Consider the following 13,398-nt stretch of genomic DNA (forward strand, 5'->3'; position numbering starts at 1 on the left):
GTCACATCATGAAGTTTTCTTGGCAGACTGTTTTTGCCATTGCCTTCCCCAGTCATCTTTTACCCCCCAGCAAGCTGGAAGGCTGAGTCAACCTTGAGCCTGCTACCTAAACAATGCAACCATTGAACCCGCAACCTTCAGGTCATGAGTAAGAGCTTAGGACTAGATTTCTGCTGCCCTAACACTCTACACCACATTGAGCTCTAAAGACTACTTACTTCAAATCTTTAAGAAGACAAGCTTTGCCTATACACTTATCAGGCCATATGGACATCATAGAGTGGGTCTTCTGCTCAAGACCCTCCTTTAAAAAAGGAGTGGCTCCCATGCTAACATTCTAGGCATGATCATGTATTTAATTTGAATAGACAACATACAATATGACATGTCAGATGTAGCTTTTCAAAAACTAGACTAGCAGCAGCCCACTGATCACTGAGCAGGCTTCCTATTCAGAAGAGGTTGTCATCTTGATTGAACCCCATTAGTATAATTGAATTATATCAAATCCTTCTTTAAAAGGGTTCTCCGGGACTTTTACTATTGATGACCTATCCTGAGGATAAGTCATCAATAGTTGATTGGCAGTGGTCCACCAATCAGCTGATTGTCAGGCCTGCTGTCAGTGTGGACAGCGCTGGAGGCAGATAGTGCTGTCAACATTGTAGAGGCCTGGTTTAATACTGCAGGCACAGCTCCCATTGAATTCATTGGGAGCTGTGCCTACAGTATCAAATGGTGCAATACAGACAGCATTATCTGCATCCAGATCCAACTGTACTTACAGCATTCAGCTGATTGGCGGGGGTCCTGGGTGGTGGACCCCCACCAATCAACTATTGATGATCTATCCTGAGAATAGGCAACAAAAACCAAAGGTTAAAATAAAACTTATCTGTTATTGAATGATTAAAAGACAGCAAAATGGATCCCAAAAAACTGTGAAAAAACCCAACGCATTTCTAGCCAGTATGGCAATTGCTCACAGCATAAAAAATGAAACATCACTTGCAAATATATAAGAACAAGGGAGCAATAAAAGCCATGATATTTGAATATATTGACTATATATTATTCAGATTATATAAATTTGTCGAGTGTAACAAGAGCACATAAGAAAGATTTATAGCAGCGTATTATGATACAAAAAGCTAATAAATTGCTTTTATAGTTATGGGACAGAAAAAACTTTGGCAATATACTTTCCCTCAGTGAATTTAATTCCTCTGTCTATCGAGACAAAATGTTGCTAAACTTTCAAGGGTTTTGCCTTCTGGCAGCACTAGGTGCAATCTTTGCGGTTATGTTGATAAATCCCAGGTTTTTACATCTAGTGATGGCCTAAAAATATATAAAATCAAAAGTTTTTTAAAACTGCGATACGCACCATATAGTGTATGTGATAACATGCAAACAGTTAAACATAATGTACATTGGATGCAGAATCCGTAAATTGAAAGACAGGATATCTGAACACATAGCTGGGATAGAGAGAAGACAACAGTACATGTCTGGTGCATGAAAAACACAAAGGGCTCCCTTCAGGGACTTCGCTTCAAGGACATTGAAATGATTAACAAGCCCTCTAGAGGAGGTGACTGGCGTAAACATGTGCTAAATAGAGAAACTTTTTAGATTTTAAAGCTACAAAGCAGATTTCCCAATGAAAGGAACTATGAAACCATTTTTTTCTATATGTATTAGCTTTTTGTATCATAATATACTGTTTATAATTATTTCTTGTGTTCTTGTTACACTTGACAGATGCATATAATGTGAATAACGTCTAGTCAATATATGCAAATGTCATGGTTTGAGTGCTCCCTTGTTCTCCTATATTTGCAAGTGATGTTCCACCTTTTTCTGCTGTGATCAAGGGTTGCACTGGCCAGAGATGCATTTCTGGGACCCATTTTGCTGTCTTTTAATGATTTTTTAAAACTAATTAAAAACAGATATTGAAACATGTTCCTTTTTTCTATTCAGTGTTTTTCTGCACATGATTATGGGGGCGGCTATCTTGTCTTAGCTGTTGCTGCTCTATGTTTACCACAGTTCAGAGATATCTGTCACAAGGAAGAAAGAACCCCTAAAACTTGACCTTACTGCATATACATTAAATACATTCGACTGGCCAAAAACAGGGGTAGCAGTAGGGAACTTTGATTCCTGGGCTGTTATCAGTCTCTCGACACATGCACAGAGCAATAGTCTCTATTTCATACTATGGCAGCCTATGGCACACCGCCCTGAAAAAGGCAACCCAAGGCTGAGAGTCTTCTATCAAATGTCCATGCGCAAATAGTAATTGTGTGCTGTGCACAACTTCTCCTAAGAGTTTAACTGTTAGAAAAGCTCCTTCGTATGAGTGTGGTTGTATATCAGAGCATGGCAGGCAGTCAATAGAGGGAGCAACCGTGTTTAATACAAAATAGAAAGCAAAGGTTGGTCTCAAATCAAAGAATAATGGTTCTATTGAGAGGTTTCTGATTATGATGTAAATTTCCACAAATATAGGATTTGTTGTATGAATACAAATTTTTGACTGGTTGGATCATGGTCAGAAGGGTCTTGTTTAGAGATGAGCAAGTAAAATCGCTAAGGCACATTACTCGAACGAGTAGTGCCTTAGCCGAGTATCGCCCCGCTTGTCTCTAAAAATTCGGGGGCCGGCGCTGGTGACAGGTGAGTTGAGGCAGGGAGCGGGAGGAGAGAGGGAGAGGGAGAGATCTCCCCTCCGTTCCTCCCCGCTCTCCCCCGCCGCTCCCAGGCCACCGCCGGCCCGCTCGAGTAATGTGCCTTAGCGAGTATACTCGCTCATCTCTAGTCTTGTTCTCATCGTCTTTTGATCAAAAATTCTATTTCACTGTATTTCACAGGTGTCCTTCACAGCCCGGTTACCAGCTCTTGGACTGAGCATCTTTCAGCTTTACATGTCATTTGATGCGCATACTACCCTTAAGTCCAGTGTCCGTGTCTATCTACATGGAAGAGACCTCAACATAAAGAAACAAGAAACCTTTCCTGTCAAGCTCTTGGAGGCAAGCACCGAGGATTTTTATGTGGAGAATCAGTACATGCAGGTGTGGTTTTCAGGTGTCACAGGCCTAATGAAGGTGAGTAAAGGGACATGGCACTTCTAACTGTATGTTATTTGATACACAGCTTCTTTCTCTTGGTTCTTTCTCCCATGTTCTATTATATGTTGTATTACCAATATTCTGTATTCTTCCTTAGAAGTATTGCTCCTACCTCGGTATTATGGTGCTCTATTAAAACACCATGAGACATGAGCACTTATTTGTCAACTCTGATTCTCAAGAATACCCAACAGCTTATGTTTTAGGATTTTCCAACATTGCATAGGTGATCGTGTTCACTGTATGGAATAAACTCAGATCTTGACCTGTTGAGGACTACAGTTGTGAAACACTGCCTTTAACCCTTTCCAATCCAATTTGTATCCTGGTTTTCCTAGGGGGCTTACTCTTTTTCTGCCATTATAAAACTGCGCTATCAGCTGGCTAAAGCCAGAGGTGATCCATTGGATAGGCTCCAACAGCAGAGAGGCTGGCAATATACAGTAAGAGAACCCCGACGGATTTCTTCCAACATCGGAGCAGTACAGCCTTAAATCATAATGTCTTTAGACGTCAGACAGTGGATTGGAAAGGGTTAAAAGAGTTCTGAAAAGTTATGAAGTTATAACTTTATGATTAGTGGGAACCCTACCAATCTGGAGAATTGGGTCTGGTTGGGCCCCGAGGGAATGGATTAGAAGTCTTGTAGGCGCACCACTCACTTCAAGGGCAATGCAGGACATTGCTGAAGCGCTTGAACTTGATAATCTCCATTACTGTTATCGAAGTTAAGGGAGCAGTGGGGCACCTATGCGACCTCTACTTCATTGACTCGGAGATCAACCGGATACCCGGACCCCTGCATAGATTACAGTAGGATATGTCGCCCATAGGCTCCCATTGTAAAAACAATTATATTGGGCTGTGGTCTTTTTCTTACCATGTCCCTGAACATAGGTAAATGTTGTAGGTTACTCTTTTCTATTCTGTGAAAAAAAATAAGCCAACGCCAGCCCAGTGTATGTGAAAAGGACATTCTTTTAGGACATGCTTGGTGCAAGACATGAGCATGTTGGAAGTACAGGGTTATTTACAAAGAAGGAGCAGATTTGGGGATTTAATTACAAGCAAACTACAAAAGACAGAGTCACAATCCACACATCACTTAAAAAAATGGAAGGTTCAAAGTTTTTATGAAATACCAGTATCATCTTTTTCTCCCACACCGTAGCGCTGCTTCTTGTTTACAATTCATAAGAAAATGGTGCCACCACAGGAGAAATTGTTTTGTGTGCTTGAGTTTGCTAAGTGTGAATCCATTGTTCAAGTGCAAAGTGAAACCCGACATCAATCCCAAAAACAGCCGCCTTGTCAAAAGCAAAACTTGGAGTAGCACAGAAACTTTGTTGAACTTGGTTGCATATACAAACAGCAAAGCAGCGGTCGCTCTCGCACGTCTCATGAAAATGTGGAGAGTATTATAGGCACTTTCGAACAGAGGCCAAGGAAATCCACAAGCAGAGCAAGGCAATAAATTGGAATTCCTCAACCAATGGAATAGCGTGTTCTGAAAAAGTGTTTGCAAAGGAAGCCGTACAAGTTACAGTTACTACAGGTATAGCATTCAGGCGACCATGACAAAAGGTTCGAATGTTGTCTTGCAGTTCCGCAGGATATGGAAGAGGACAATTTTCCGGCATAGCTAATTTTTCATTTCTCTGGTAAGGTAAATCACCACAATGTTAGAATTTGGAAGAATGAAAATCTCTGTGTAGTGGTTGAATACAAAAGAGACTCACCAAAGGTGAATGTGTTCTGTCCCATTTCTGCAAGCAAAGTTTATGAGCCATTCTTTTTCATGGAGTGAACTGTGACAGGAATGTCATACATTGGCATGCTACAAATCTGGTTGTTTCCCCAACTTGAAAACTGAATTTACATGCAAAACTATACCCAGTGTTCCCCAACTCCAGTCCTCAGGGACCGCCAACAAGTCATATTTTCAGGATCTCCTCAGTGTTGCACAGGTGATGTAATTGTTGTTGGTGCCTCAGACATTATCACAGAGGTTCTTACCATAGGATATCCTGAAAACATGACCTGTTGGTGGTCCCTGAGGACTGGAGTTGGAGACCCCTGATCTAAACAACACAATTCCAGGACCTCGGATTGAAAGAGGGGAAACAACATCATCTTGTTCTTCGACTGTGGTCTCTCAGGTCACCCAAACTTACCCCATGTAATTTTTATCTGTGGGTGTACATAAAGGATAGTTTTTGTCCCACCTATGCTGGCTACTCTTCAAGATCTCAGACAGTGAATTGTTGAAGCTGTGAATTGAATAACTAGAGACCAGCTGATTCATGTGTGGCAAGAAATAGACTACCGGTTTGTTGTTTGTCATACAACACATGGTGCCTATGTTGAAGGCGTACCATGCCACGCACCTCAGGGACCATAAAACTGTAAACAAGACACCCAGTGCTGCAATGTGGTGGAAAATGGAAGTTACTAGTATGTCATAAAAAACGTTGAACCTTCCTCTTTTCCGTGATGTGCGGATTGTGTCCCTGTCTTTTGTGGTCTGTTTGTAATTAACCCTTTGCAATCCAATTTTGGATTCAGGGTTTCCTAGGGGGCTTTCTCTTTCTGCCATTATACAATGGTGCCATCTGCTAGTTAGAGTCATTACTGCAGTATGTGACATGCCGGAGAGGCCCCCGGCAACAGAACGGCCTGTAATATACAGTAAGAATACCCTGCCGGACATCTTTCGAAATCGGAGCTGTACAGGCTTCAATCAGAATGTTGGAAGATGTCAGAGAGTGGATTTGAAAGGGTTAAATCCCCAAATCTACTTTTTCTTTTTGTATTTGACATATCGTCAACACCGAGTTGGGCTAGCTGCCTGTCTACTGTCCATCTATATATCATTTCTTGTACTAGAAAAGAGAAGGCTTGTGTCGATGCACATGAATTATTTACCATGCTGGTAACATGCCATTTGTGCTAGCAGAGCGTGCTGGTGCTTAGCTTCCTTTTCTTCTGTGCACCCAGTTATAGGCTCAGTGTATAGCAGAGTGTTGTGTACGAGTACAGACAAGACTATTTACTGGATTATTATTTAAAAACGAACTGCTTATATTGACTACAGCCTGTATAATTCCATTGATTTCCTTATACATAGTAGACTGCATAGAATGATATTGGTGGATATGGTGTTATATGATATCTGCATGACTCCCGATGCACAGATCAGAACATTATACAGTGTGAAGCACGCTCATGCCGGGATTCATGTAATTGTTTATTGATTCTTGCAGGGCATTAAACGAGCTGGAGAGGAGCAGGAACAGAAGGTCAGCATGGAATTTCTCATCTATGGAACTCGTACGTCAAAGGACAAAAGTGGAGCTTATCTCTTCCTACCCGATGGAGATGCCAAGGTATATAGTTTATGATAAACCCCGTGGAGTTCATAATATACACAGTAGGGGGAATTTATTAAAGGCTTTATGCCACTTTTATGGTGTAACAAAGTTGCAAATTTTGGCACACTTCATATTTGTGCAAAAATTTGTAACTTTTTGAACTTCTTGTTACTTTTCAAAAGTAGGTAAAGGAGTGGTGCGTCACAGAAAATGGACAGTGCTTATCAGGAGGGAGGAGTCTCTGTAGTCTGGCAACTTTCCTAGAACTTGCACCAGAAATTGGTACAATTATAGCCAGATCTATTCCTGCCCAAAGTAGGCATTTATAGTGCCATGTGCTGCTTAATAAATTTGGGGCATTTTACTCCAACAGACTGCATTGAAGCTGCCTCCACATGGGCGAGAAAATCGAGCAAGATTTGTGTGTTGCAAGATGCACAAATTTCAGACAAATATGAACCGTATTCTTTTGAATGGGGTCATACACATGACTGATGTTTTCCTGCTTTGCACCACAATGCTATACAGGAAACAAATCACAGAATGTTCCATCTTGTGTGCCCTCGCTTCGCAGCGCCCATTGTTTTCAATGGGGCCGGCGATAGCATCACACGATGTGCTATGTGCACGCAACACGATGTGCAGTTTTCCATTGAAAGTAATGGGAGAAACACTGTGATCCACCACCACGGCTCGAGGATTGCTACATCCTTGAAGTGATGCAAGGCTGTTTTGACATGAAAACGCCTCGCAACCTCTGGGAATTCACATGGTGGGGAGTGCGGTATGGGGCCGTGATTTACAGCCCCATATCGTGCTCGCCAGTGGGAAGTTAGCATAAGGGTTGCATATAAAATGTCAGTCTTACTAAATCTTCCCCATCCACTTCTTCTGTTTGCAGGAATGATCCTTTATTAGCATATCAATACACATCGCATACACATACATCAACTGCTGGATGAATGATAGTTCATCTGATAGCTGTGTTTATTCCCCAGATGGAACATTCACATGAATGTTCGAATTGGCTGAACGTTTGTGTTTAGGGAGGTAAGCTACAGTCTCCGATGCTTACTTATTCCCTGGGGACCAATAGTAATGGGCATTGAAATTTTGAGGAAAGCCGAGCCACCCGTATACTCATTAGATAGCCATCTGCCGTTATTACTGGCTTCGGAAAAATAAAGTCTGAGGGCCTTTTTACAATGAACGGTTATCGTTCAGATTCTCGCTGAATCGCAGGAATCTAAACAGTAATCATTCGGTCTAAATGCCTGCCTGATCTGAACGATGAACAATAATTAGTTTGTCGTCCGGATCGTGCAGACATAAAATTCCAATGACGATCGGCCCGTGTAAAGAAGTTGTCATTCATCCATGAACGGTGCCCTCTTTACTGTGAATAGAGGCGGGAGGGCTTCACCTCCATTCACTGAGCGACGATCACTAATTAGGCACTTTTGCGCCCGACAGTCGCACTGTGTAGAAGAGCTCTAATGGCTTTGGTGGCCTTTACATTTAACTACACAATGTTCTGTGTATTGATATGTAAATGTCACCTTCGGCAGGCTCCTTCCCCAAGGCCTCCAATAGGTACATGGCTACTGGCTAAAGGTAAATCCAGGTTCCATAGACTTCCTAAGAGGTTACATTTACTTATTTTACAGCTGTACACTCCAAAAGATCCCTCTGTGGTACGGATTATCGAGGGTCCATTCTTTTCAGAGGTGACTTGCCATTTTCAACATGTCCAGCAGACTATGAGAGTCTACAATTTACCAGGTCAGTCTTTATTTAGCTTATTGTATATGTACAATCCGGGATAAAAAAAACAAAAGCAGCACTAACCAGTCCTTAAGAACACAATACCTTTCCTTTGTTGCCCATAGCAACCAATCACAACACAGCTTTATAGTGCTATAGTAACATGAAAGCTGTGCTGTGATTGGTTGCTGTGAGCAACAAAGACAGATATTTCTTGAGATACTTTTCATAAATGTTTTCCACAGTATTCATTCCATATACGAAAAATCAAAAGATAGTTTGCTCACCTATACTTCACCCAGGTGCTTTGAAGTTTGTGATGGCATGCAGACACGCAGCTCAGTCCTAGCGGTATTACAGATGAAGAAATAGCCAGAGAGAGGTCGGCTTCACGTGTGAACAAACATGCTTTTACTTATATAAGGTGTGCCACATGTCAGGAACAGGACGCGTTTCGACCTAATGCAGGTCTTGGTCACCTCTATGTTCCAGTGTTACAAAGTGCAAACATTTAAAGACATTTTAAAAAGGCCAATTAAGGCCTATTAAAAACAGCTGATGGGAGACCTTCAAGTCCATCCCACCCAGGTTAATCATATGCTGCTGGGAAACCACCCAAGCTTACATATAGCCATATTAGTATAGATTCCTTACCATCTTCAATACTTATTGTTTTACTACAATAGCCAAGCTCTTTATACTCAATTATGATTAATCTATTAACAGTTAGATATATTAATGCCAAGAAAAATCATACATGCAATCATTATAGTATAACTGTGTACGTACAAGTAACATTTCAGTATGTTTCCCATACACAATATATCTATGAACGCATATTTAGTAGCATACCAGGACCCCAAATCGTCTAATTAGGTTTGATACCACCCCAGAGTGTGTGTGTGTGTATGTGTGTATCTATCTATATCTATATCTACCTATATCTATCTATATATATATATCAGAAAGTGAGTTCACCCAGTCATATAAATGTTCCACATAGATATGTCTGACAATCCATCATCAGGGTTGTTGGTTATTTATTTCTTTTATGTCATTTATCTTTTGATTATTTTGGCATCATCTGACATCCTGTTTTTTAACAGCATTGAGAGCAATTATCTTGCTAATGCTAAGACATTGAGCTTCTCCTTGAGGGGAAAAAAAAACTATTAGAAGCTCTTGAAAGATAGTGTGGGCTCTGCTCAGATTGTAGTTAGTCAACTTCCTATTTAACCCTCTCTAATCCAATGTCTGACGTCTAAAGACATTATGATTTAAGGCTCTACAGCTCTGATGTTGGAAGATGTCCGTCGGGGTTCTCTTACTGTATATTGCCAACCTCTCTGCTGTCGGAGCCTATCCAATGTGTCACCTCATGTAGTACTGGCTTTAGCCAGCAGATAGCGCCCTTGTATAACGGCAGAAAAAGAGTAAGTCCCCTAGGAAAACCAGGATACAAATTGGATTGGAAAGGGTTAAGGAATGGGTTCTAATTGATACCACCTTTCCTGATCGTGGGGTAGGATACCCATCTATATCTGGGACATACCACAATCAGGACATTATTCTAACACTGTATGAGGGTATTTAGGTCCCTGAAGATTATGCCTCTATTGAAGCGCGTTGGACCGTTAGTGTTAGTAGCCAAATTGGGACCTTTCAGCCCATAACATATGGGCATGAATAGTGGACCTAATTGGCGCAAAAATTGTAGTAAACATCAGTGCTTGGGTCTTCTAATCCAACACACTGCTGGTTGGAATTCCAGACCCTACTAGCGCTTCAAAATTTGTTTCGGTTATTAAACTGAAATATAATTTATGCATTTCCTCATTTTTTTCCTAGGCATATTGGCTTCATCGCTGAATTATGCATAGGGACCAGTGCGTATAACACTGGTCTCCTTCTGGTTGTTTTTGTGTTTGTTTGTCCGTGGATGGGTGATTTTTCTATTATCTCCATTTTTTTAGCTAGTATCTAATAAAATTTATTATTTTAGGCGTCTAGTCAGGAAAATTCATACTGATAATAGGTTGCTTCTGCCTCAGTGACGGCCTTACATGTAATGGATTCATCATCACTATTGATTCGTAGAGACTTTTGCTGATATGAAATCAGTATTTATTAGAATTTTGATTTGGGTATTGTAGTGTTGAATCTTTTACTTATTAAGGACAGCTTCAAGGAGTATTCTGGGAAACTTTCTCTATTGATTACCCTTGGATCCCCATTGATCATCTGATTCCCGGGACTGCTATCATTGCAGTCAGTGCAGGAAGCAGAAAATGCTGACCATAGCGCAGCAACCCAGATTGGCACTGCAATGCAGCTCCCACTGAAATCAATATGAGCTGCGCCTGCACTACGAAGCTGGGCCACTACAATATGCATGGCATGATCTGCTTCCCACGCTGTCTGTACTGACAGCAATACTGGGAATCAGCTGATCGTCGGGGAACCTGAACTGCGCACCCCTGGCAATGATCTATTGATGACCTATCCTCAGGCTAGATCATCGATAGAAAAAATCCCCAAGTCCCAGACAACCCCTTTAAGGATGAAGTATATATTTTGTTTTAAAGTATACTATAAAAAGGAATACAGGACAAACACAATTGTCTTTTTTTTAGAAAATGTATCTGTTATAATTTAAGCTTTTAATAATATGACAAACATGTATGAAAGTTTAGGGTAAACAGATAAAGTTAAAATAAGACATGAAGCTTAAAGTAAAGTTGTAGCAGTGTATCTCTTGTACTGACAAATAAGTTAGAAATCCAATATTGCATATTGTTACCAGTGCTTGTAAGCTGGGGCATTTCCTACTACAGCAGTGACAGTAAATTACAGCATTATTAATATGTCAAACAAGTGGTTTCTTCTGATACTGAAGCAAAACTTGTAACACAGTTCACAGACTTACAGGGTATTATAGATTTGTTGTGCATCATTGCACTATGCCATTCCAGTAGGGGCATAGCTATAGGGTACAGAGGTGGTAGTTGCACCAAGGCCCTGATGCTCGGGGGATCCATCTGACATGTAAGAAGATACCAGTTTTGTAATTGGCACATAGCAGATGGATGTACCTATTACAGGTTTTGCATTGAATATGAAGCCCAGAAGCTTCGAGTTACTTTATTTTTCAGTTTTGTAACACTGAAGGCTTCATGCGGGACACATAATGTGTATGCAATATCCTGGCATCAAATCCTGTGCATAATAGAATTTAGCCTTGGGTCCTTTTTTCCTGATTTCTATGTTTACTATCAGTACTGTGTTCCCTTACAGGAACTGACGGCCTTTCTATAGATGTCAGCTCACTCATTGACATACGTGATCATGTCAATAAAGAAATTGCCTTGAGACTAAGCACTGACATCGAGAGCGGAGACACCTTCTACACAGACCTCAACGGCTTTCAGGTTCTTTCTTGACTTCCTATTAATATCTACATCTCCACAAGTTAGAGTGTAAACTCAAACTCTGTACTCAAAGTTTCTTCTGACGCTCTTCACTTATGCTCATAGTCATATGCTTCCATGAACATCAGATTATAGTGGATTGATTGTGTTCTGCAGTGCTTCTGACAGAATCTGTAATGGTTTTCGTTAGAGGATAAGGATTCCATATTGTTGAGGATTTACAGATGAGGCTTCCTTCTCACATGAAAGACTTTTTACTTTTTATACCTTTACCAAGTGGTATGGCTTCAACATGTTTAGTGTTTAATAGGTACAAAGTTACTTCCCCTTCTTTGGTCCATTATGTTTCCAGACCCTTATGTGACTTTGAGGTGGATCACACAGTAGATTCACAACCCCAATATTAAATACGGTATGTACTTATTAACCCATTACAGACCAAGCACTGTAAATATATGTCGCTTGGTCCAGGGCTTTAATCATACGCCATAGTAAAAATATGGTTCAGGATTAACCCCTTGAGTGGCAGGTTTCCTACCACCCTGTCGTGCCCACCAGGGCAGGTTTTTTAAAATGGTCTAATCATTGAATTTCAACTAGTTTTGCAGTTGCGTCTCAAGAGCCATAACTTTTTCATTTTTCCATTGACATGGCCATATAAGGGCTTGTTTTTTGCGGGACAAGTTGTGATTTTTTAAACAGGGGGGAGGGAAAAAAGAAATGGGGAAAAAAGAAAAAAGGGGCCATGTCATTAAGGGGTTAAATAATGTATTAACTTCCTTCTCTGGGTTATTACGACGCACATGGATACCACATGTGTGATTGTATTTTTGATTTTTTTACAAAGTAAAGGGAGACAAGTGTTTTTTTAATTTTTTTAATAATTTTTTTACTTTTTTTTTTTTTAATTTTTTAAAAAATTTTTATTTTTTTTTGTCCCTTTAGGGGACTTCCACAGGGACCCATCAGGACCCCTGATCACATTCCAGGGGTCCGATGGTGACAGCCCTTTACATGCTGCAGTGACAGCCCTTTACATGCTGCAGTCACATAGACTGCAGCATGTAAAGGGTTAACACAGCAGAGATCGGAGGTTTTCTCTGATCTCTGCTGTAAGAGCTAGTACCTAGCTGTCCTCTGACAGCTAACAACCAGCTCTCCCTGCCACAGAGACCATCGGCTTGCTTCTGACAAGCCGATGGTCTCTATGGCAACCTGTAAACAAAGCAGGACATTGCCGACATGTCGGCAATATCTTCTGCTGGTTTTTGAAAGCCCTTGCTTTGTTCTCTGTGTGGGTCTGTGCAGGCAGAGCACACTGTCACAGCTTGTGGCATTGTGCTCTGCAGCTCCCATAGTGATACATAGCCCGGAAATCTTCCGGGCTATGTTGCTATGAGCAGTGGAGCTCGTCACGGAACTTTTCCGGGCGTGCCACTCAAGGGGTTAAAGCCAAGGACCTGAAGTAAAAGACAGAATCAGTTTTAACCACTTCTGCATTCTCTTTTAGTGCTTAGTGAGCACTATGTGGTGAATACAGGAAGTGGCAGGCCCGTTTTCTGTATGGGACTGATCATGTGATTGCCAGTGAACCCCCGGGATGTCAGAGCCGTGGGGTCTTAGCAGACCTCAGCCCTGTTCTTACAGTGACAAATATCACTACAGGGGAATGTTTTCCCCTGTACCTGGAGCTCC

General features: G+C 41.1%; 1 protein-coding gene across 2 annotated transcripts in view; it reads left to right on the plus strand.

The window, feature by feature from the left end:
* MAN2A2 (mannosidase alpha class 2A member 2) overlaps positions 1 to 13,398 on the plus strand; it is a 103,633-nt gene that overhangs the window by 76,904 nt on the left and 13,331 nt on the right. For both annotated transcript variants that reach the window (XM_066592736.1, XM_066592735.1), the window contains 4 exons: positions 2,880 to 3,116; positions 6,404 to 6,526; positions 8,179 to 8,293; positions 11,570 to 11,703. In XM_066592736.1, the coding sequence (XP_066448833.1) occupies positions 2,880 to 3,116; positions 6,404 to 6,526; positions 8,179 to 8,293; positions 11,570 to 11,703 (609 nt within the window). The remainder of the gene's footprint in view (positions 1 to 2,879; positions 3,117 to 6,403; positions 6,527 to 8,178; positions 8,294 to 11,569; positions 11,704 to 13,398) is intronic.

This window comes from Eleutherodactylus coqui, chromosome 2, assembly GCF_035609145.1.
Source record: "Eleutherodactylus coqui strain aEleCoq1 chromosome 2, aEleCoq1.hap1, whole genome shotgun sequence".
Taxonomy (NCBI): Eukaryota; Metazoa; Chordata; class Amphibia; order Anura; family Eleutherodactylidae; genus Eleutherodactylus; species Eleutherodactylus coqui.